Genomic DNA, 25,938 nt, shown 5'->3' with positions numbered 1-25,938 from the left:
CGGAAACCCAATCCCTGTCACTCATGTATTTAGCTGCTATGGTTATTCCCTCTTTTTACTACATAATAAAATTTCTCTTTCTATTGAATCACTCCCATCAGGATAAAAATATGACATGCTATCATTCATCTTAACCCTCTCAACTCATTTCCAGCTTCTCCTTTTCTCTGTTCTCTGTCATGGGAAAACCCCCAAAATGTTTTATACTTACAGCCTCTTCTTTCTCACTTCATCATTCTCTGTTGAGCCCACTGCAGTCAGGCTTTTGACCCTACTCTTCTACTGAATAAGTACTAATAAGTTATTGATTTATTAGAGTTTATTATAAATTACTTTATCACTTCAGGGATGGTATAGAGCTGTCCATCTTACTGTTTCTTCTTTGAAGGTAAGGAGATTTTCCCCTTCTGAATGCTCTCAAGATTTTAGCTTTGTTTCAGGTTTTCATCAGTGTTTCTATGATATGCTTAGTTATGTGTGTGTGTGCTTTGGGATTTGTCCTGCTTAGGATTTGTAGAGCTTCTGGTAGACTTGGGCTGATATCTTTTGTTAATTTATCTTATACTACCAAAGACATTAGTGGGACATTTGGTGAAATTTAAATAATTGCTGTAATTTAGGTAAAAGTTTTTTTTTTTTTAAATCAGTGATAATGTCCTCATTTTCATAGTTGTAGTGTAGTTAGTTATATAACAGTATCCTTTAATATAACCAAAACCAAAACCAAACCCTTGCCGTCGGGTTAATTCTAACTCATAGCAACCCTATAGGACAGAGCAGAACTGCCCCATAGAGTTTTACGTACTAAACTAGGGGCAGTGAGTATCATGACAGCACTTTATTCTCAAATGTTTTAGAAAATACGTTTAAGGATATTTTGAGTATTCTTGGTACTAATTTGTAACTCTTCTGTAATTTTGAATTTATTTCAAAATAAAAAATAGTATCTTTCTTATCTACAAACCTGTCTATCTGCCTAGCTCCCAGTTGGCTTTTTGCCATTCCTCTTGTTACTACCACCGTCAAAGCCACTGTCATCTCTTGCCTAGACTGTTGTATTAACTGAATAATTTGTCTTTCTGCTTGCGCTTTTGTAGCACTACTATCTCTGCACAGCAGCTCAAGTGATTTTTAAAAAAATGTGAAGCAGAAAAACGGCACACTCCTACTGCAAACCTTCCACTGACTACCCATATCAATAAAATCTCAAGTTCTTAATGTGACCTCCTAGGTGTTGCATCCACTGGTCCCTGGATGCTCCTCTTCCTTTTCCCACTCCAGCAGTAAAGTCTTTCATTCTGTCCCTGGGACACATCAAGCGTGCCTGGCAGGGTTGCAGTTCCGGTTCCTTGGCCGGGGACGCTCTTTCCCTAGATGTCTGCACATAATTCGATTTTTTATTAGCATGTTGCCTCCCCAGAGAGTACATCCTCGATAATTTTTATTGCTCTATCCCACTTTTCCTGCTTTCTTTTTCTTCGTAATCACTGCCTGAAATTTATATTTTTTCATTATTAGTTTTCTTGTTTAACTTGTCTACTGGATTTTAAACTGTGTAAGGGGAGGAACTTTGTCTTGGTTACAGTTTTATTTCCAGTCCTTCTAATAAAGTGTCTGCCATATAGTAGACATTTCAAAAATATTTGTTGAGTGAATGCATTATGCAGTTATTCACTGCTCCCATTTGTTGTTGTTGTTAGGTGCTGTCAAGTTGATTCCCACTCATAGTGACCCTATGTGCAACAGAACGAATCACTGCCCAGTCCTGTGCCATCTTGACAACTGTTGTTATGCTTGAGCCCATTGTTGCAGCCACTGTGTCAGTCCATCTCATTGAGGGTCTTCCTCTGTTTGACTGACGCTCTGCTTTACCAAGCATGATGTCCTTCTTTGGGGACTGATCGTTTCTGATAACACGGCCCAAGTATGTGAGACGTAGTCTCGCCATCCTTGCTTCTAAGGAGCATTCTGGTTGTACTTCTTCTAAGACAGATTTGTTCATTCTTTTGGCAGTCCATGGTATATTCATTATTCTTTGCCAACATCACAATTCAAAGGCGTCAGTTCTTCAGTCTTCCTTATTCATTGTCCAGCTTTTGCATGCCTATGGGGTGATTGAAAACACCATGGCTTGAGTCGGGCGCACCTTAGCCCTTAAAGTATCAACTTTGTTTCTTAACGCTTTAGAGAGGTCTTTTGCAGCAGATTTACCCAGTGCAATGCGTCATTTGATTTCTTGACTGCTGCTTCCATTGGTGTTGATTGTGTGGATCCAAGTAAAATGAAATCTTTGGCAGCTTCAATATTTTCTCTGTTTATCTTGATGTTGCTTATTGGTCCAGTTGTGAGGAATTTTGGTTTCTGTATGTTGAGATGTGACCTTTATTGAAGGCTGTAGTCCTTGATCTTCATCAGTAAGTGCTGTTAAGTCCTTTTCGCTTTCAGCAAGCAAGGTTGTGTCATCTGCCTATTGCAGGTTGTTAATGAGTCTTCCTCCAGTCCTGATGCTGCAGTCTTCTTCATGTAGTCCAGCTTCTTGGGTTATTTGTTCAGTACAAAGATTGAATAAATATGGTGAAAGGATACAGGCCTGACACACACCTTTCCTGGTTTTAAACCATGCTGTATCTCCTTATTCTGTTCAAATGACTCCCTCTTGGTCTATGTACAGGTTCCTCATGAGCACAATTAAGTGTTCTGGAATTCTCATTCTTCACAATGTTATGCACACACTTGAATGCCTTAGCATAGTCAATAAAATACAGGTAAACATCTTTCTAGTATTCTCTGCTCTCAGCCAATATCCATCTGACATCAGCAATGATATCCCTCTTTCTGCATCCTCTTCTGAATCCAGCTTGAACTTCTGACAGTTCTCTGTCAGTGTATTGCTGCGACTGCTTTCGAATGATCTTCAGCAAAATTTTACTTGCGTGTAATATTAATGATACCGTTTGATAATTTCTGCATTGCGTTGGATCCCCTTTCTTTGGAGTGGGTACAAATAAGAATGTCTTCCAGTTGGTTGGCCTGGTAGCTGTCTTCCAAATTTATTGTCAGAGGTGAGTGAGCACCTCCAGTGCTGCATCCAATTGTTGAAACATCTCAATTGGTATTCCGTCAGTTCCTGGAGCCTTGTTTTTCACCAGTGTCTTCAGTGCAGCTTGGACTTCTTCCTTCAGTACCATCCGTTCTTGATCATGTGCTGCCTCCAGAAATGGTTGAACGTAGACCCCTTCTTTTTGGTATAGTGACTCTGTGTATTCCTTCCATCTAAATAGATCTCTGTATTTCTTCTTTAATTTTGGATGGAATACACATTGTATGTGTATTCCATGCAGTAGTAACATGTTACGAGTAAATAACATAACCACACTAAAGGAATTGAGGATGAAAAGAACTAACTTAAGTAACTTTGGAAAACGGTACTCTGGCTAAAGACAAACTATGTAAATGCTGTAGTCTGGTTCGTAAATGTGTGTGAGAGTATGGGTTAGCAATTCTGAAATTACTTTATGTGTATCTTAGAACTGAACAGGTTAAGTAAATATATTGTAGATAATGAGACCCTGGTTTCTTACTGTTGGAGAAAGAAGTTACAAGTGATGCAAGAGAAAGGCTAAAGTGAATCCTGTGGTGTAGGATTGAAACCAGAAATATCAGTATAAACTCATGGTATTTTATACATGAGCACACACATACACAGATACAGATGTGTGTGTGTGTGGGTTAGTATGTATACATATGTTGTTGTTAGTTGTCATTGACTTGGCTCAATTTACAGTAACCCCATGTATGTACCAGAATAAAACGTTGCCTGATCTTGAGCCATCTTCATGATCACTGGTTTGTTTGAGTCCATTGTTGTGGCTATCGTGTCAGTCCATCTCGTTGCGGGTTTCCCTTGTTTTTGCTGACCCTCTACTTTACCAGTGCATACGTATCGCTCATAGTATTTCTACTGATTCTGTGGGTTGAATGGGTGGCTCTTCTCCTGTGGTGTAGGCTGGGGTGCTGCAGCAGTTTTCTGGGTATTTGATCGGGCTGGAATGTCTAAGACGGCTCACTCGTACTGTGGCAGTAGATGCTGTCTGTCAGCTGGGAGTTCATCTAGGGCGTCAACCAGAGTGCCTATATGTGGTCCGACTACTGTGGCTTGGGCTTCTCAGCTCTGGGTTTTATGAATGGCTATCCTGAATGAGCATTCCAAGAGACCTGGGTGGAAGCTGAAAAAGTTCTTATGACCTGGTCTCAGATGTCATGCATTTTCATTTCTACCTCATTTATTGGTGAAAAAGCAAGTCACAGAGCCATATTCAAGGGGAAGGGATTACACAAGGGCATGAATATCAGCAGGGAGATGGAAATTTTTGTATATTAGCCACCACACTAGTTAATTCTTATATTTTTTGCTCTGCTACGTTTGCTTCACTCATCTGGATTAACACTTTGAGGACAAGTATAATACCCTATATTTCTTTGTGCTCTCCTGAGTGTCTTACTTATGCTGTGCACATAGTAATTACCCAGCAAATTTTTTGTTACCTAAGGATTCCAGGAATGCTAAAAGTTCAGGCTGGCAAGAACAAGAAGAGGGGGTGAAGGCATCCACTAATTGGACTGGGATTTTGGGCCTGGGGCAGTGGTGAACTTGATTTAGAAAGAGGTATATTGCCCACATATAGTTAAGTGTTAGGTGTATCTTTGTACTTATATGAATGCTTTAAGATCTCTTTCTTCTCGTACATACTTGGCTTATAAAAACAGACTATTTTCATACAGCATTGATTAGTGGGGAGGTAGTTTCCTTTATGTTACTGGACCTGGCTCCACTGGCCCAGAGCCTTGGTGGGGCTGAACCTGTCTAGAGCTGTTTTCAGGCCGGGTGGGACTAGAACAGACAAAAATAAGATATATTCATTATGTACAGAGTTTGATTATATTTATTCTTGAAATAATTTATTTATAAAGTTGTAAAATTTAGTCTTTTTAGACCTAAAAAAGACCAGTGACTTACTGTCTTTGTTTAACCTTGCTCCCAATCTCAAATTAGTTTTAAGTATTTTATCTCAAATTAGTTTTAGGTTTTTTCTTCCTGAGAAAATATGAGAAATAATGAATTCGTTCATCATGTATGTTCTATATGTTGACTTAAGTTGATCTAATAAATCTTCTCTTTTCTGTCCATAGGCTTCATTCCAGCGCTCCAACAGTCACGACAAAGTAAGGAGAATAGTTGCAGAGGAGGGTCGGACAGCAAGAAACCTAATAGCTTGGAGTGTTCCACTAGAAAGTAAAGATGATGATGGTATGTATTAAAAAAATTAGTTTTGCTTTTAAGTCGTTGTTGTTGTTAGGTGCCATTGAATCGGTTCTGACTTATAGCGACCCTGTGTACAATAGAACAAAACACTGCCTGGTCCTGTGCTTTCCTCATAATCGTTGTTATACTTGATCCCATTATTGCAGCCACTGTGTCAGTCCATCTCGTTGAGGATCTTAGGATCTATTTAATCCTAAACAGTAAGATATATTTAAAAACTGTTCGCAATTAGAACTCTTGGGAAATTCATATATGTTAAATAAGATAAATAATCTTTTGTTGCTTTCCTATTTTACCTAATATACAAATGGTTTCATAAAAGTGTTACTGTTAGGTTGGCTGTTTTGGTAGGAATGAAGTTGGATTTGTTATGTTATTATGACTGGCAGATAATTCTTTTTTTAACTCACAGGAGATTTAGATTTTTTTCTTTCATTAAATTCTTAGTATAAAAATGAAAAAATAAGTTCTTAAAAAATTCACTGTACTTACCATGGTTAGGCATAATTTAATGATTTAGAAAATAAAAGATAATTATATTTCTTTAGTTCTCATTATTATTTGGACCAGAAGAAAAAATCGTCTCTCAAGTCCCCTCCCTTTGATTACCAGGGGCAGTGTGATTCCACTATTCCTGGGATCTAGAAGATTGGAGGGATAAAGGAAACAGGAGATTGGAGTATGCCAAAAGAGACCTATCTTTGAAATTTTCCAAGGGCTTGTAGAGTATTCCTCACAGGGGGTTGTTTGATGTTTTTTCATGATTAGATTCAGGTATGCATTTTTAGCACAGATTCTATAGAAGTGATATATTCTTTCCATTGTACCATAGGAAGCATATGACCTCAGTTTATCTTGTTAGTGATGTCAATTTTAATCATTTGGTTAAGGTGTCTGCCTAGTTTCTCTACTGTGAAGTAAAATTTTTTTTCCTTTATAATGAATGAGTAATTTGTGGGAAGATAGTTTGAGACTATGTAAATATCCTTTTTCTCTGATCCACCCATGACTTTTAGCTACCATTGATAATTCTTGGCTGAGTAAATTATGACTCTCATGGTTGTTGAATGGCGATTTGCTAACTCCATCTATTCTTCTACATTTATTAGTTGACATTCTAATGTAAGGAAGAGCTTTCGCTTCTCTGTGTATTTATGTATGTAAGTATTTATTTAAATTTGTATGGACTCATGGCTTATTTAATGAGTTATAATCCAGTACTGTATTACGATGCTCAAATTGTTCCAGAGTTTTCTAGTGGGAACCCCTTCAAACTGGCTCCTTTTTCCTTTTTTCATGTCATCGTTCTTTGGAGACATCCTTATACAACAGAATACTCAAGCTCTACAAGAATTCCCTTTATTTTTTTATTTTTATTGTCCTTTAAGTGAAGGTTTACAAATCAAGTCGGACTCTCATACAAAAACTTACAAACACCTTGCTATATGCTCCTAATTGCTCTCCCCCTAATGAAACAGCACACTCCTTCCCTCCACTCTATTCGTGTCCATTTGGCCAGCTTCTGACCCCCTCTACCCTCTCATCTTCTCTTTAGACAGGAGCTGCCAACATAGTCTCATGTGTCTGCTTGATCCAAGAAGCTCGTTCTTCACCAGTATCATTTTCTATCCCATAGTCCAGTCCAATCCCTGTCTGAAGAGTTGGCTTTGGGAATGGTTCCTGTCTTGGGCTAACAGAAGGTCTGGGGACCATGACCTCCAGGGTTGTTCTAGTCTCAGTCAGACCATTAAGTCTGGTCTTTTTATGAGAATTTGGGGTCTGCATCCCATTGCTGTCCTCCTCCCTGAGGGGTTCTCTGTTGTGTTCCTGTCAGAGCAGTCTTCAGTTCTAGCCAGGTAACATCTAGTTCTTCTGGTCTCAGGCTAATGTAGCCTCTGTTTTATGTGCCCCTTTCTGTCTCTTGGGCTCATAATTACGTTGTGTCTTTGATGTTCTTCATTCTCCTTAGCTCCAGGTGGGTTGAGACCAATTGATGCATCTTTTATTTATTTATTTATTTTATTTTTGTATTTTACAACCATAAAACTGCAGTAGCAAATAATGTTGACATTTATTATTAGCACAAAATGAAATAGTAATAAGCTCCTTATGATCCCATCTGCGTTTCTGAATTCCTCAAAGTTCTTGGCATAATGATGGTACCCTTTTTCTTTTCCAGTACTGTTATGATTTTACTTTTTAAAAAATAAATTGTGTGTTTGCGAGTGTGTATTTTCTTCCCCCATCTCAGTGGCCTTCAGGTGAAGGCAATGTGTGCTAAGCCAGCCGTCAGAAAATTAGGATAAAACATGCGTAGAACACCAGAATCATTTCAGCTTCACACTAAACATAGTTCAGTCTTCTTTTGGTTTTGAAGGCACGTTCGAATTTTTTAGGGTCTTTTTTTTTTTTTTTTTTATAGAATACATTGTTGTTCGGTGCTACCTAGTTGGTTCCAACTCATAGTGACGCTGCGTACAACAGAACGAAACACTGCCTGGTCCTGCGCCATGCTCACAGTCATTGGTATGCTTGAGCCCATTGTTGCAGCTACTGTGTCAGTCCATCTATTTGAGGGTCTTCCTCTTTTTTGCTTACACTCTAACTTTACCAAGCATGGTATCCTTTTCTAGGGACTGATCCTTCCTGATAATATGTTCAAGGTATGTGAGACATAGCCTCACCATTCTTGTTTCTAAGGAGCAGTCTGGTTGTACCTCTTCCAAGACAGATTTGTTTGTTCTTTTGGCAGTCCATGGTATATTCAATATTCTTCACCAATACCACAATAAAGTACATTAGGATCACTATAATGAATCTCAGTCCCTAGTGTAGTTTCCAAAACCAAAACCAAACCCAGTGCCGTTGAGTTGATTCCGACTCATAGCAACCCTACAGGACAGAGTAGAACTGCCCCATAGAGTTTCCAGGGAGCGCCTGGTGGATTCTAACCGCCGACCCTTTGTTTAGCAGCCATAGCACTTAACCACTACGCCACCAGGGTTTCCTAGTGTAGTTTACTACAGGAATAATTCTTGTAACTTAAGTTTATTAGATGTTTGCGTTCTAGAAAAGTGGGATGCTACAGTATGCTTTATATAAAAACCCTGAATAAATCTGTTCCTAAATTTTTATTTTATTTTATTGTGTTTTAGGTGAAAGTTTACAGTGCAAATCAGTTTCTCATTCAAAAATTTATACACAAATTTTTTTTGTGACATTGGTTGCGTTTTCTGCAGTGTGTCAGCACTCTCCCCCTTTCCCTTTCCACTTTGGGTTCTCTGTGTCCATTTGTCCAGTTTTCTTGTTCCTTCCTGCCTTCTTGTCCCTGCTTCTGGACAGGTGTTGCCCATTTGGTTTCATGTACTTGATTGAACTGCGAAGCAAATTCCTCACGTGTGTTATTGTTTGTTTTATAGGCCTGATTGATCTTTGGCTGAAAGGTGGACTTTGGATGTGGCTCTTATTTCTCTAGGATATCTTCCTAGTAGAGGGATTGCCAGATCATATGGTATCTCTATTTTTAGCTTTTTAAGAAGGAGCCGTATTATTTTCCATAGTAGTTGTACTATTTTGCATTCCCACCAGCAGTGCATAAGAGTTGAGTCTCCCCACAACCTTTCCAACATTTGTTGTTTTCTGTATTTTTGAGTATTGCCAGTGATGTTGGAGTGAGATGGTATCTCATTATAGTTTAGATTTGCATTTCTGTAATGCATAATTATTGCAAACATTTCCTCATGTGTCTGTTAGCCGCCTGAATGTCTTCTTTGGTGAAGTGTCTGTTCATATCCTGTGCCCATTTTTTGGTTGTATTATTTGTCTTTTTGTGATTTAAGTATCAAAGTATTCTATAGATTTTAGAGATTAGATCCTTGTTGGTTATGTCATAGCCAAGAATTTTTTCCCAGTCTGTGGGCTCCCGTTTTGCTCTTTTGGTGAAGTCTTTTGATGAGCATTTAAGTGTTTAATTTTTAGGAGCTCCCAGTTATCTAGTTTATCTTCTGGTGTTTGTGTATTGTTAGTTATGGTTTTATATTCTCTTTGTGCCATCTATTAGGGCCCCTAATATCATCCCTATTTTTTTTTCCATAATCTTTATTGTTTTAGGTTTTATATTTAGGTTTTTGATCCATTTTGAGTTAGTTTTTTTGTGTGGTTTGAGATATGGGTCCTTCTTCATTTTTTACAGATGGGCGTCCAGTTTTGCCAGCACCATTTGTTAAAAGGACTGTCTTTTCCCCATTTAATGGACTTTGGTCCTTTGTCAAAGGTAGCTGACCATAGGTGGATGGATTTACATCTCAGGTCTTGATTCTGTTCTGTTGATCTGTATAATAGGTTCTTAGATAGGTGGTGTGAGGCCTCCTACTTTGTCCTTTATCTTTAGTAATGCTTTGCTTATCTGAGGCCTCTTTCCTTTCCATTTAAGGTTGGAAATTAGTTTTTCCATCTGGTTAAAGAATGCTGTTGGTGTTTGCATTGGGATTGCATTATATCTGTAGATTACTTTGGATGGAATCGATATATTCGCAATTTTGAATCTTCTTATCCATGTGCATGGTATGGTTTTCTATTGATGTGGGTCTCTTTAGGTCTTTCTTTCTCTCTTTTTTATTGTGCTTTAGGTGAAGGTTTACAGAACAAATTAGTTTCTCATTAGACATTAATACGCATACTGTTTTGTGACATTGGTTGCCACCCCCGTGATGTAGCAACACCCTCCCCTTCTTGACCTTGGGCTCCACATTTCCATTTGGCCCGCTTTCCTGTCCCTTCCTGCCTTCTTGTCCTTGCCCCTGGGCTGGTGTGCCCATTTAATCTTGTATACATGGTTGAACTATGTATGTTATTATTTGTTTTATGCTTCTGTCTAATCTTTGTCTGAAGGGTAAACCTCAGGAGTGACTTTAGTACTGAGTTAAAAGGGTGCCCAGAGGCCATACTCTCGGGGTTTCTCCAGTCTCTTTCAGACCTGTAAGTCTGATCTCTTTTTGTGAGTTTGCATTTTGTTCTACATTTTTCTCCAGCTCTGTCCGGGACCCTCTTGTGATCCCTGTCAGAGCGGTCAGTGATGGTAGCTGGGCACCATCTAGTTATGCTAGACTCAGTCTGGTGGAGGCTATGGTAGTTGTGGTCTGTTAGTCCTTTGGACTAATCTTTCCCTTGTGTCTTTGGTTTTCTTCATTCTCCCTTGCTTCAGGCAGGGTGGGACCAGTAGATGTATCTTAGATGGCTGCTCACAAGCTTTTAAGACCTCGGATGGTACTCAGCAAAGTGGAATGTAGAACATTTTTGTTATAAACTATATTACGCTAGTTGAGGTAGATGTTCCCTGATACCATGGTCTTCCACCTAGTAACTTGATCCCTGTGGGAGTTTGGATGGTCTAGGAAGCTTCTGTGACTTGGCCTTGCTCAAGTTTTGCTGGCTTCCCCAGTATTATGTACTGTCTTATCTTTCACCAAAGTTACCACTTATCTGTTGTCTAGTTAGTATTGTTACCTGTCAACCTCTCCACTGCCTCACATACTCCATTGCTGTCTAGTCAATTCTGACCCTTTGTGACCCTATAGGACAGTGTAGAACTTCCCCACAGGGCTTCCAGCGAACGGCTGGTGAAGTCAAACTGCCAACCTTTTGGTTAGCAGCTGTGTGTCACTTAACCCCTGTGCCACCAGGACTAGACTGTTTCTTTTCTGTGTTGAAACCTTTCCATGAGTTTTTATACTAGTGGTCTTATACCATATTTGTCCTTTTGTGATTGACTTATTTCACTCAGCATAATGCTTTCCATATTCATCCATGTTGTGAGATGTTTTGCAGAGTTATCATTGTTCTTTATTGTTGGGTAGTATTCCATTATGTTTATGTACCGTAATTTATTTATTCATCTGTTGATAGCCACCTAGGTTGTTTCCATCTTTTTACTATTGTGAATAATGCTGCAGTGAACATGGGTGTGCATCTGTCTGTTCATGTGTCAGCTCTTATTTCTGTAGGACATATTCCTTGGAGTGGAATAGCTGGATTGTATGGTATTTCTGTTTCTAGTTTTTTAAGGAAGCGCCATATTGTTTTCCAAAATTGTACCATTTTGCATTCCTACCAGCAGGGCATAAAAGTTCCAATCTCCCTGCAACCTCCCCAACATTTGTTATTTTCTGTTTTTTTGATTCATGCCAGTAATGTCAGGTGAGATGATATCACATTGTAGTTTTGATTTGCACTTCTCTAATGGCTCGTGGGAAACCCTGGTGTCATAGTGGTTAAGTACTGTGGCTGCTAACCAAGAGGTCAGCAGTTCGAATCCTCCAGGCGCTCCTTGGAAACTCTATGGGGCAGTTCTACTCTGTCCTACAGGGTTGCTATGAGTCAGAATCGACTCGATGGCAGTGGGTTTGGTTTTCGGAATGGCTAGTGATTGCGAGCATTCACTTATATGTCTGGTAGCCTCATGAATGTCTTCTTTGGTCAAGTGTTTGTTCATATCCTTTACCCATTTTTTATTTGAATTATTTGTTTGTTGTAGAAATATTGGATTTTTCTATATATTTTAGAGATTAGACCTTTGTGGGATATGCCATACCCCAAAAATTTTTCCAGTCTGTAGGTTCTCTTTTTACTCGTTCGGTGAAGTCTTTTGATGAGCACAAGTGTTTAATTTTTAGAAGATCTAGCTTATCTTCTGGTGTTTGTGTATTGTTAGTTATGGGTTGTATCCTATTTATGTTGGTTGCTCTGAGTTGGAGTTGACTCGATAGCAATGAGTTGGTATAGGTATTAGGACCTCTAACACTGACCTTATTTTTTCTTCCATAATCTTTGTAGTCTTTGATTTTATGTTTAGGTCTTTGATCCATTTTGAATTAGTTTCTGTGTATGATGTGAAGTATGGGTTCTGTTGCATTTTTTGACAGATGGGCATCCAGTTTTGCTACCACCATTTTTTAAAAAGACCGTCTTTTTCTCAGACTTTGGGCCTTTGTCAAAGATCAGGTGACCATAGGTGGATGACTTTACTCTGGGTTCTCAGTTTTGTTCCATTGGTCAATGTATCTGGCATTGTACCAGTATCAGGCTGTTTTGACTACCATAGCTGTATAGTACGTTGTGTCAGGTAGTGTGAGGCCTCTTACTTCGTCTTCAATAATGCTTTACTTATCTGGGGCCTCTTTCCTTCCATATGAAGTTAATTATTAGTTTTTCCATCTTGTTAAAGAATGCTGTTTGTATTTGGATCTGGATTGTATTGTATTTGTAAATTGCTTTGAGTAGAATTGAGATTTTCACAATATTGAGTCTACTTATCCATGAGCATGGTATGTTTTTCCATTTATGTAGATCTGTCTTGGTTTCTTGCGGTAGTGTTTTTTAATTTCTTTATATGTCTTTTACATCCCTGGTTAGATTTATTCCTAAGTATTTTATTTTTCTAGGGGATATTATAAATGGTATTGCTTTCCTGATTTCGTTTTCATAGTTCTCATTATTGATGTATAGGAATCCAACTGATTTTTGTGTATTTCTCTTGTATCCTGCTATTCTTCTGAATCTTTCTATTCTAGTAGTTTTCTTGTAGAGTATTTTGTGTTCTCTACATATAGTATCATAGCATCTGTGGATAGGGATAGTTTTACTTCTTCTTTACCAATTTAGAAGCCCTTTGTTTCTTTTTCTTGCCTTATTACTCTAGCTAGGACTTCCAGCACAATGTTAAATAGGTGATAAAGAGCATCCTTGTCTTGTTCCTGTTTTCAGGCGGAGTGTTTTTAGCCTCTCTCCATTGAGAATGATGTTGGCTGTTGGTTTTGTATAAACCCAGGTTTTGTATAGATGCCCTTTATTATGTTGAGGAATTTTCCTTCTATTCCTATTTTATTGAGAGTTTTTATCAGGAATGGGTGTTGGATTTTATCAAATGTATTTTCTGTGTCATTCAAGGTGATCATGTGATTCTTTTGTTTTATTTATGTTGGTTGACTTTATAATGTTGAACCATCCTTATATACCTGATATGAATCCCACTTGGTCCTGATGTATTATTAACATGATGCTGAATTCTTTTGGGTAGAATTCTATTGAAAATTTTTGTATCAATATTCAGGAGAGATATACATGTGTTATTTTCTTTTTTCATGGTGTCTTTGCCTGGCTTTGGTATCAGGGTTATACTGGCTTGATAGAATGAATTCTGGATTATTCCTTTTCTGTGTTCTGAAATAGTTCGAGTAGTACTGATGTGAGCTCTTCTCTGAATGTATGGTAGAATTCTCCGGGGAAGCTGTCTAGGCCAGGGATTTTTTTTCCTTGGGACTTTATTTTTTAGAACAGTTTGAGATTTACTGAAAAATTGAGAAGGTAGTACAGAGTTCCCGTATACTTGACACCCAGTTTCTCTTATTAATATTATCCTACATTATTATGATAAATTTGTCACAATTAATGAATCAGAATTATTATTAACAAAAGTCCATAGCCATTCTAACAGGCATAGTGGTATTGCATTGTTGTTTTAATTTACATTTCTGCTGCTAATCTAAAGGTCAGTGTTTCAAACCCACCAGCAGCTCTGTGGGAGAAGAGACCTGACAGTCTGCTCCTATAAGGATTGCAGGCTAGGAAACTCTATTAGGCAGTTCTGCCTTGTCCTATAGAGTCGCTATGAGTCAGAATGTACTCGATGGCACACGACAACAACAAATGACAAGTACTGTTGAGCATCTTTTCATAGGTGTATTTACCATCTGTATTTCTTCTTCAGTGAGATGTCTTCAGATCTTTTGCTCATATTTTAATTGGATTGTTTGGTTTTGTATAGTTGAGTTTGAAGAGTTTTTGTATATTTTGGACTCAAGTCCTTTATCAGAGATGTGTTTTGCAAACACTTTCTCCTAATCTGTGACTTATCTTTTCATTCTCTTAACAGTGTCTTTTGCAGAGCAGAAGTTTTTAATTTTAATGAAGTCAGACTTACTAGTTTCTTTCATGGATCATGCTTTTGACATTGTATCTGAAAACTGAAGGTCATTAGATTTTCTCCTAGAAGGTTTATAGTATTGTGCTTTATATTTAGGTCTGTGATCCATTTTGAGTTAATTTTTGTGAAAGATGTAAGGTCTGTGTTGAGATTCATTTTTTTTTTTTTGGCCTATGGACATTCAGTTGTTCCAGCATTATTTTTTGAAAACACTAAATATCCTTTCTCCATTGAATTACCTTTGCTTCTTTGTCACAGCACTACATCTATCTGGGTCTGTTTCTGGCCCTCTCTTCTAAAAACTTTGAGAACCTTGGGTAAAATCTATTATTTTCAATCTAAGCCTTCAATATTACAGTCTTAAAAATAGGGTTTGTGTTGTTCAGGGACCAGATTTGTCTGTTAAAACTGTTCACAAATGTCTTTCACTTGTATCTCTCACTCAATCAAGTGCTTAAAACTTAGTGCCTTGTTTGTATGTTTTATCTATTTGGAAAAAAAAATCTTAGTACCTTCTTTGATGCAGGTTTAGAGACCCTTGTGGAAAGAGATACTGGCATGTATTTATTCTGGAGATAGTAATAAATAGCAACTTAAAATTGTGGTACGTTAGAGCTAGAAGAGTCTTTAGAGTCATTCATTTCGTTTTGCAGATTGGGACATTGAGGACAAAGTGGGTTAAGAGGTTGACCCAGAATCACATTTCAGAAAGAAATCAACTCTTTGACAATAGATTATTAAGGATCCTTGAGAAGTAGAGAAGGGAATTGCAGAAAGGTACCAGGAGACCACTGAACAGATGAAAGCCATGCTCTTGTGATTCCAGATTGTAAACCCTGTATCAACAAAGGGTTTCCAGTATTTTTTGTCTTTGGGGCCCTTTTTCATTAGATATTCTTGTTGAACACTTAGAAATAGTTTCTATTTCTGTCTCCCCTCCCCCCCAGCTTAGTACTTGCAAAAGATCGATTTTCTTACAATGTAAATAGTTTAAAAACTCACGTGGTATTCTGATACCTCCTTTACTCCCCCTACTCAATGATCTGATCTTCTAGGTCTAGTTTATATGCCCTCATTGCATCAAGTAATTGTGAGGTCATTAAGTCACATTTTGAGAATTCTAGAAGGACTGTGCCAGGAGTCTTACTTTTTGCATCTTTTGAAATTTACATTTTAATGGGCTTTGCTGCTGTAGTGTGTTCCTACTTCTCCAGATTTAATGAGGAAGTGTCTGTACTGTAATTTCTACATACAAAACGTATGGTGAAGTCCTACCCACTGTACTTGTGAATGTGACTCTGTTTGAAAATAGGGGGTTTATTTTGTTATGTTAATGAGGATTGACTGGAACAGAGTGGGTCCTAAACCTAACCCCTTCTTATGGTGTCTTATAAAAAGACCAGAATAGACACGAGAAACACACCGGGGGACAACAGACACCGTATGAAGATCCCTCTACAAGCCGAGAAATGCCGAAGACATCTGGGGCTATTGAAACTAGCCTCCAAAACTGTGGGACAATACATTCTTGTCCTTCAAAGCCACCCACTTGTGGCATTTGTGTTATGGCAGCCCTAGGTATATGTGGGTAACTTATTTTCCATGGAAGATCCTGAAACTCAGAGGTAAATATATTCTATGTGCTGTAGAAAAGGTTAGGCCCTATTTAACTCCTTTGATAACCAGTGTTATTATCATCCACGCAACTTTATGCACTGGATTTTATGGGAATCATTTTTAGTGATTAAATAATTTAAAAAAATACTTGTTTTTGCCTATGTATGTCTGCAGGCTTTGGGGACCAATTTGAAAGCACAAGCTTGTATCTCTGTACGTAGTACAAAATTTAGTTTGTCCATTCGTTTTCACCAGATAAACACTTATTAGTAGGCACTGTGCTTAGGCAGTATGTGGAAAACAGATACTTGACCGAGCTTCTATCCTCTAGGAGGTTTATAATCTAGTTTGTGGGATAAGCCACACACACACACTCACACTCTTGATCCTCCTTCTCCGCTCTTCCATCCTCACACCACCAACACACATGCATACAGAGTAAAATCTCAGTAGAAATCAGTGACAGCTTTTGGCCCAAGTGCTTAGGTTGGATTGTAAGGCATAGTTGGGCTTACAGTTCTCGGCGATGATTCATTTGAGGGTTTCTGAATATCGCAGAACGTATTTTCCTTTCATTGGGCTGTGACATTGAAAGAAATACCTCTCTTTGAGCTTAAACAAATGCCAAACCAGAATTTCTTTCAGGATGGTGATAATTGGGAAAATAACTCTCTACCTCGGACATGTGTTGGGCTTGGAGTAGGGCTTTGCTGGAGTGGACCAGAACTGCCTGCCAACTGAGGGGAGGGTCCTTGGGGAGCTGGGAGAAGCAAGGGGGTGTTTCTTGTGTGAGCCGACACTGGTAGGAGGAGAGGCATAAGGGAGTGACGTGGAAACCTGTCTCTAGCTTTTTAATCATTTCCGAGTTATGCTGAAATGGAGCCCCTGGGTGGGGCAAACAGTTAAACCCTCAACTGCTAACTGGAAGGTTGGTGGTTCGAAGCCACCCAGAGTTCCGTGTGGGTGTGGTGTGTGTACGTGGGTGCGGTGCATTTGCATGTGGTGCCTGTGCGAGTGTGTGCGTGTTACCGGGCATGTCTGTGTGTTTGATACTCTGTGTGTGTGTGTGCCCATGGGCCTGGCTACACCCCAGACTGTGGGGTGCTGCAGAGTCTGCTGGGGGTGGCTGCCTGTGCTCATCCGTCCACCCTGTTCTAGGCCAGCGAGTGCCCCTGCCTGGCCCCTTCTCAGTATCTCCCCTGCAGCCTTGTCTGGTTGCTGGGCTGCCCTCTCGGGGACCTCACGCTCCAGGGCTGTCCTTGGGCCCCGGCACTGGCCTCCTGGAGCACGCACCCTCAGGGCCCTGACCTTGTCTCAGGGCAGCCCCACTCCCGGTGCTTCTTGAGGGATGGAGGCTAAGGGGAGTCCGGGAGGGTAGTGGCAGTGGCAGCTCTGCAGAGGCACCTGATCCAGAAGGAAGGGACCTGGGTGAGATGGCTGCCAGGCTTAGCGCCATCCACGTCACCTCATTTCACAGTGGCAGCCTCCCGAGTGGCCCCGTAAACAAGCTGCGGCGGGGGGTGGGGGTGGGGGGGAGTGCCGTGCACATCCCCAGTGCTGTGCTGGTTCTCAGGCCCAGGGAGGCGTCCCTGACACTTGGACCCTCTGCATCTGCCTCTCCGAAGACCCTGGCCTCCATGATGCAGACCCAACAGCGGGGACAGTGGACAGGTTTATAGGTGTCCACTGGTCGGTCACCCAGGGTTGCCCACCCGCTCGGAAATACAAGTTTATTTTTCTGATTAAAGGAAATCAAGAGTGCCGTGCTGTTATTAAAAAAAAAAAAGTTAGGAGAAAAATACATGTGGATAAAAAACAACTTGGCTCATAAAATGATTCATTCAGCATAATATCTATTGAGTACTTCTGCATGCCAGGCACTATTGGGATAGTCAGTGATCAAAAAGGACAAGAATCCCTGCCCTCGTGGACTGTATATTCTAGTGGTCAACACTCTGTGCTATATGTTGTTTTGTGCCATCTACTGCATTCCAACTCACAGTAACCATGTAGGGCAGGGTAGAACTGCCCCATTGGGTTTCCTAGGCTGTAATTTTTAATGTGAGCAGATTGCCGGGTCTTTTCTCCTGTGGAGCGGCTGATGGGCTCAAACCACGGATGCTTTGGTTAGCAGCTGAGCATTTAACCATTGTACAACCAGGGCTCCTTAATTACAGACTTAAGATTTCAACACATATTTTGGGGGGACAAAATTGAATCTGTACTATACATTGTGAATTTTATTCCTGTTCTGAACTGCTCCCAAGAATAGAATGATTACAAAACAACTTAAGAAAGATGTATCTGTTAATTGCAAAAATACAAAGAGTTGAAAACCTCCCTTTTCAAAATGAAGCTATATATTTCATAAATCAGATAATTAAAACAAAGTATTTGGGTTTTATATGGCAAAAATGTATTCTTAATTATTTTGCTGAAATAAAATTTGAATTCAAAGAAATATTTTCCAGACTTGCATATATGTTGAGAATTTCAGCAACTTGACTATTTTTAAATTGCCAGAGCACCTGACATTTTTAAGAAGCTGATTTCGTCTTGTTTTGAGGAAGCCATTCAAGAAAAGCAGTGTCTGGGACTTTGGAAATTTGTTTTTTACTACCCATGGTTCAATTTTATTTTATTTGTTGATCCGTCTCTATTTATTTACTTTTTATTTTTGCCTTGAAGGAAAGCCTAAGTGTCAAACTGGTGGGAAATCGAAGAGAACAATTCAAGGCACTCATAAAGCTGCTAAACAGGTATAGCATATATAATTTTTCACTTACTAACTTTTAATTTTACTTCCTGAATATATTATGTTATAACATCTAATTCTTTTATGGTTTGAGTATTGTATATTTTCATGTAAAAATTTAATGTAATATTTTGTACTTAACACATGTGGACCTAGTACTTACTATGTGCCTAGTTTGTACTACATGTTTTACAACTATTAATTCGTTTGGTTTTAATAACAACTCTTTGATGTAGGCATTATTATCCTCATTTACAGATGAGGAAACTGAGGCAGAGAAAGGTTACTGGACTTGGTAGTAAGTGACACAGCCAGGGTTTGAACCCAGGTTGTCAGTTTCTGCTCTTAACCCTTCTGCCACACATTCCACATTTGTGAATTATTTCATGATTTTCTGTTTTGGTAGAACGATGCCTTTAGGTTGTAGGACAGTAAAGCTGTATGGGTTCTTAACATTTTCCAAATTGCTCTACTAAAATTTTAGAGAAAACAAACTTACATTATTTTTAAAAAAGTTTTTTTTTTTTTAGTAGCGTAATTATAGTTAGCGTCTTAATCCATAGTTATTTTCTGTGAACTTTTCACGTAGTTTTAGTTTGCTGCCATTGTGTACTAGTATGTATTGTTGTTGTGGTATGCCATGGAGTTGATTCTGACACGTAATGATCTTATAGGACAGAGTAGAACTGTTCCATAGGGTTTCCAAGGCTGTAAGCTTTGCAGAAGCAGACTGCCACATCTTTCTTCCACTGAGCGGCTGGTGGATTTGAACTGCTGACCTTTGGGTTGGCAGCAGAGCTCTTTAACTACAGCGCCACCAGGGCTCCTTTAGCATGTATTATGTATACCAAAAATTTCATATAAGGAAAGCACAGACTTTAGTCAAGATATGGGTGTGAGTGAGTTCACAAAGAAGCTCCTTTCCCCATACACAGGAGCATTGGGGATAAAATGTTTTTTTTTAAAAATAAAAAAAGACAGAATGTTTTAAAAAATAGAGTAAACACCCCCTGGGTCAGATATAAAACAGAAACATACAGTGACAGGTAAATGGTGCTTGGGATCCCAAACTTAGCGGACAGAAGCATCACAGAAGATCAGTTGCTGTGGGATAAAAGAGGCTGAAATGCCCTTTTTGTGGTGGGGAAGCAGATCCAGGCTCATGGTGTGAAACTGGAGAATTATACAGGGCTCTGCACCAGGAGACAGAAAAAGCTACATTCTGCCTGGGATTATGGTCTGGGATATCCGATGCCTGAAGAGAGAGAAGGGAATGGAGACAGCCACTGAAGAATGGCCTTCTAGTTTGGGACTGAATCTGCCATACTCTTGAAGGGTGAGAATTATAAGGTCCCAATAAAAGACCTTGAAAAGTGGCACCATGGTAGGCCAGATGGTGGTAACCATAAAACTAGTAAATAATGAGGTTTGAACTTAGGGTGAGAACAGGAAAAAACGAAAATACAAGAAACTTGAACTCAAAATAATCTTGCAAAGTAAAATAACAAAGCACATGGGAAAAATAATGTCATAAAATATTGACAACATATTCTGCAAATGAAAGAATTTACTCCTTAGATAATGAAAAAAAAAAAGTAACATTTTTCTAAAGAGAACTGTCAAATAAATGAGTTTAAATTTCTCAAAGGAAAGAATAACAACTTTAAAACAAAACGATTACAAAAAATAGGTATTAATTTTGAACATTTATAGATGTTCAAAAATATATGGAATTTATATTGTTACATATGGAATGTATCTAACTCCACATAAATGTAAATTATATATAATATTGTATATGAAATATATCTAAATGGATTAAATTATTAAAAGGCAGATGATTGGATTGAAACTCTTACCTCCAAATTGAATGATATACTTGCTTACTAGAGACACACTTAAAATGAAACCTTAAGGAAAGGTTTACAACAAAGAAAAATCCAGGCAAATACTTGGTATTCTAGAAGTACTTCAAAGCTGGTATAGCAATTTTCATATTAAATCAGATGGAATTCAACCTGGAAAGTATTGGTAAGGATAAAGATGGAAATTACATGATGATAAAAAGAATAGTTTTCCAAGAAGTGTAACAGACTTAAATTTTTATATAACTAACAGGATAGGCTTGAAATTTTTAAAGCTGAAACTAACAGAATTACACAGGAAAAGTACATTTATAATCATTTTGGGAAATATTAATTATCTGTCACTCAGGAACTGAGATCAGCAGAAAAAAAATTAAGATCTAGTGGAATTAAGAATACAGTTACACTTGATCTAATATAAATGTATGTGTACATATCTGTGTGTGTGTTTGTATTTTTGTTCAATGACTGGCACTCAAGAAATATATTCTTTTCAAGGATACACAAAACATGTGTAAAAGTAGGCCACAACTAGGTCGTAAAGGAAATTTCAGACAAATGATATTCTCTGAGTGTAATAGTGTAATAACAATTAAACTAGAAATAACATATAAAAGTGTTCCACGTATTACAAAAATTAAAGACCAAATGTGAAAGCCAAATGTGAAACCCTATGGGGCAGTTCTGCTCTGTTCTCTAGGGTCATTATGAGTCAGAATCGACTCCATGCCAGTGGGTTTGGTTTTTGATTCCACAGACAAGACAAAAAGCACAACTCAGAAAAGAAAATATGAATAAAAGTGGTACTATATCAAAATTGAATTTATACACTAAAATCCCAGCACCTGCAAAGTTAAAGACAAGACGGACTGGGAGAAGACACTATGTATATTGTATCAAGAATTTATAATGAACTAATATTAATGAGAAAAAGACTGCAATGTCACCTTATTCACAAGTTCTTAGTGAAGGACCGTTTGGAGTGGAGCACAGACCAGACACTTCAAAGGACATGATCAACAGGTGTTCATACTTCAGAGTCAACAGGACAGGGCTGAGTAGGTTCCCCGAAGTTAGGCTACCATCCACAGGATGATGGTAGATCACATCCAAGCATGCCACAGTTCATGTCTTGGGAGGAGAATGTCTAAATTTCCCCCCCTCCGCAGGATTAAATGCTAATTGGACAGCCATATCTTTCTTCCAAATAGCATGTACAGAGAGCAGGTAGGGGAAAGAATAATGAAAAGGGGCAATAAAAGGTAAAAAGGGGGTAGTGAAAGTGGAAGGCCCCCTGTAGGCAGTGGGCTGGCCTACAATTTACTGGCACCAGAGAACAGCCCTTCTCCCTTTACCCCACTAAGATAGAGTTTTGGGTTTCTCCAGAGGGCAGTCGTCTCCCCTTAAAGCATATACTTTATGTCTACTAGTAGCTATTATGTCCATTAGCGGCTAGGAAGATGAGGAGGGGGCAATTATACCACACTTGTGCATCCAGCAAAGACAAATAATTCGATTAAAAATGGGGGGCACCTGAATGACCTATAAACCTGTGGAAAGATATTCAGTTTCAGTAGTTACCAGGAAAATGTCTCTTGACTACTAGTGAAAACCTACTACGGTCATGTACCGCATAACATTTGTTCAGACACCATCTGACTGCATACATGCCTGTGGCCCCATAAGGTTGTAATAGAGTTTAGCAGTCTCCATTGGAGATGGAATGTAACGGATGTAACCAGACATAGTGGATGCAACAGCTTCCCGCACACAACATGTGTTATCTCATGTCTCTTCTATACAAAGTGATTGCACTGCCAGGCGTATGCATAATGGTACAGTACATATATAATCTGTAATGCATATGTCTTGATAGTGATAATAAACATCTACGTTACTGGCTTATGTATGTACTATATTATACTTTCTATCATTATTGTGAACTTTCCTTACGAATAAAAAGGTTTACCATATAACAGTTGTTGTTAGGTGCCATCGAGTTGGTTCTGAGTCAGAGCAACCCTGTGCACAACAGGACGAAACACTGCCTGTGTAACAGCGTATGTTTCCACTCATAGGCAGCAGCATTCAGTCTCTTGTATCACACATCTCTTTGAGTGTGTAGCATTATCTCTGTTTAATTTTATTTAAAAAATGTTACCGTGAAATGGATCTGTATGGTCCCAAATGCAGCAAAACCAGTGCTAGTGATAGCAGAAGCAAGAGGCAAAGAAGTATCAATTTGGAAGTGAAACAAAAGGTTATTAAACAACATGAAGGTGGAAAACAACTGAAGGTGATTGCTCCTGATTTAGGGATGTTCACATAATGTCAAATCATATAATGTCCTATTTCACAGACCTTATCGTGGACGTTAAGGGATACGTCACTGTGCTTTGCCCTCTAGAATTAGGTCTGTCATCAGCAAAATCTCCTGTATCCTCACACTTCTCTGGGCATTCCCTTTACCTTTTTGTTCACACTAAATCCCAACTCATCTCTGAGGACACTGCTTCTCCCATAGCCTTTTTAAGTAGTGGTGGCTTTTACTGCCACAACACTCCTACCTCTGGTCCTAGAGGTTGGTTCGGTTCCTTGCTTGTTCCTAACAGGCATTTCGGACATTTTTTCCTTCCTTCCTTCTCCTAAAACTCAGCGGATTTGATGCACTGGACACCTCTTCCTCTTCTTGTTGCGGGCACTTAATAGACTTTCAGAACACTTTCCCTCATCCCTTGAATATATTATTCCCAGGCTCATAGCACGCTCTTCAGCATGACTGCTGTCCTCTCACTTCTTTGAATTTCTCTCCAATGATATTGTCTTCTACTCATTCCTGTGGTAAGATCCTTACCTTGTCTTTACTAATAACTGCTCCCCCTCCATAATAAATCAGTGTCAGCAATTCCTCATCCACTGTCACCTCTTCTTTCCACTCTACTTTCTCTGATGTTCTGACTCCACAGATTTTTCAAACCCTACGGAATCTATAGCTTGTTGATCCTACTTCCTTCTCACTCTGCCTCACCCTGCTTTTGTGTCTGTACTTCCCTGGAAGTCTACCTGAGATCCTGTGCCTTGTCTGTCGTGATCATCACTTCCATGCATACTCTCACCTTTCTTGCCTCCCTGCCTTTTGGTAGTGAATGCTTGACAGAGCTGTCCTGATTAAATCTGCCTTTCTCCCTGTTCTGCTTTGTACCGCATGCAGTTGAACATGGCTGGAGAAAAGTATTGATCATGTTGTCTAGACCTTTTTACATTCATGAGCACTAACCTTAGTTGGACAGTATTGTCCCAAAGTTCTGTATTTCCCCAGCCATTCACTCTCCCATTTTTCTAGAGTTATTTCACCTCTTACCTCTTTTCAAACTTTTAACACCAGCCCCTGGTAACCACTAATAAACTGTTGTCTCTATGCATTTGCCTATTCTAGATATTTCAAATAAGCGGGGTCATATAATATCTGTTCTTTCCTGTCTGACTTCACTCAGCAGCTTTGCTGAATTCATTTCTTATCTCTAGTAGCTTTCTTGTGGATTCTTTGCGATTTTCTCTGTATAGGATCATGTCATCTGGAAATAGAGATATTTCTTTCTGATTTGGATGCCTCATTTCTTTTTCTTTCCTAATTGCCCTGGATAGAACTTTCAGCACAGTGTTGACTAGCAGTGGTGAAAGCAGGCAGCCTTGTCTTGTTCCACGATCTTATTAGGGAAAGCATTTCACCGTTGAGCATGATGTTTGCTGCGGGTTTTTCATAAATATCCTTTACCATGTTGAGAAATTTGTATTCTTGGTTTAGTGAGTGTTTTTAATCATGAAAGGGGAGAGAAGATTTCTTAACCTGGGGATCAAGGTGTGGTTGGTGTACATCAAGAAATGGTATATTCAACTTTATACTGACATGCACTTTCATCAGATTCTCAGAGGAGTCAAGGTGCCTCTCTGAGAGGGATGAGTCAGAAATCTCGATCTCTTTTTCCTTCCCTCCTTCCCTTTCTTTCTCTCTTTCTTCCATTAGCTTTCTTAAAAGTCATTAATTAAAACAAGATCACCTTATAGAATTCAGTTGCATCTAACTTTCCCTGTAAGTTTAGATTGCTTTGTCTTCTATTGAGTGTCTTGGGAAACAGACATAATAAGTAGTAGCAGCTGGGTAGTTACATGATTTAGAATCCTGGCTTTGCCACTTACTTAGTATGAAACCTTGAACTCATTTTTTTTTTGTAAACTTCAGTGTCTTCCTTTGTAAAAATGGAGATAATAATAGTACTTATGTAAAGTTGTTTCAAAGATTAAATGAAGTATGACTGTATGACAAGCACTTACTATAGTGCCTGGCTCATAGCAAGTATGCCATGAAAGCATAAGTACACTGTGAATGTTAGATGCTGCTGCTGCACTTATTATTGTTGCTACTTTTATTTTCTTCAGTAGTAAGTAACAGCCCTGTCTTGGTATAGTGCTGCTATAAGAAATACCACAAGTGGATGGCTTTAACAAAGGGAAGTTTATTCTCTTACAGGCCAGTAGGCTAGAAGTCTGAATTCAGGGCCCCGGCTCCAGGGGAAGGCTTTCTCTGTCAGCTCTGGAGGAAGGTCCTTGTCATCACTCTTCCTGTGGTCTAGGAGCTTCTCTGCACAGGAACCTTGGGTCCAAAGGATGCACTCTGTTCCCAGTGCTGCTTTCTTGGTGGTATGAGGCCCCCCTGTCTCTCTGCTCTCTTATATCTCAAAAAGATTGGCTTAAGACAGTATCTAATCTTAGAGATCTCATCAGTATAACTGCTGCTAATCCATCTCATTATATCACAGTGATAGGATTTACAACACATAGGAGAGTCACATCAGATGAGAAAATGGTAGACAATCATATGATACTGGGAAATCATGACCTAGACAAGTTGACACATATTTTTGGAGGACACAGTTCCATCCATGACAATACCTGTTCTACACTTTGAAATTCTCTCCTGGGTTTAACATCCTCTACAATTTGATGTGCCTCTTTCACCTTTCTTCACAAATTTGATGGTTATTGCCATTAGTTTACTCACATTTTTTTCCTATGAGCATATTTCTTTTGTCTTTATCTTTCTCATGACAATAATACCTGACATTATTTGAGCATTTACTGTGTGCTAGATGCTGTACCAAATGCTTTATGAACATTGGGGGAGAAGTTGAAAGACAGGTTCCAGTCTTGTCACTCTTCAGTATTTTGATTTTGTCAAGAAATTCAACCTCTTAACTTCAGTTTTGTCATCTATGGAATAGGAATAATATTTGTCCTGTATTTAGATATTTTCATGAAGATTAAATATTTTTCAAAAGCCCTTCTTAAAATATAAATAAGCATGCAAATATAAAATATTTTTTGTCAAACTTGCATAGCA

The 25,938-nt window shown here is 38.8% G+C and overlaps 1 protein-coding gene across 11 annotated transcripts in view; it reads left to right on the top strand.

The window, feature by feature from the left end:
- SCAPER (S-phase cyclin A associated protein in the ER) overlaps nucleotides 1-25,938 on the top strand; it is a 492,396-nt gene that overhangs the window by 30,917 nt on the left and 435,541 nt on the right. For 9 of the 11 annotated variants that reach the window (XM_023552952.2, XM_023552948.2, XM_023552950.2 and 6 more), the window contains 2 exons: nucleotides 5,191-5,308; nucleotides 18,609-18,679. In XM_023552952.2, coding sequence (XP_023408720.1) covers nucleotides 5,191-5,308; nucleotides 18,609-18,679 — 189 coding nt within the window. Of the gene's footprint in view, nucleotides 1-5,190; nucleotides 5,309-7,745; nucleotides 7,850-18,608; nucleotides 18,680-25,938 lie in introns of all 11 variants that reach the window. The other 2 variants (XM_064267224.1, XM_064267223.1) reach the window with 1 other exon arrangement.

The sequence above is a fragment of the Loxodonta africana genome, chromosome 13 (assembly GCF_030014295.1).
Source record: "Loxodonta africana isolate mLoxAfr1 chromosome 13, mLoxAfr1.hap2, whole genome shotgun sequence".
NCBI classification, from domain to species: domain Eukaryota; kingdom Metazoa; phylum Chordata; class Mammalia; order Proboscidea; family Elephantidae; genus Loxodonta; species Loxodonta africana.
Note: the sequence above shows the minus strand (reverse complement) of the source record. Positions and strands in the feature narration are given on the sequence as shown.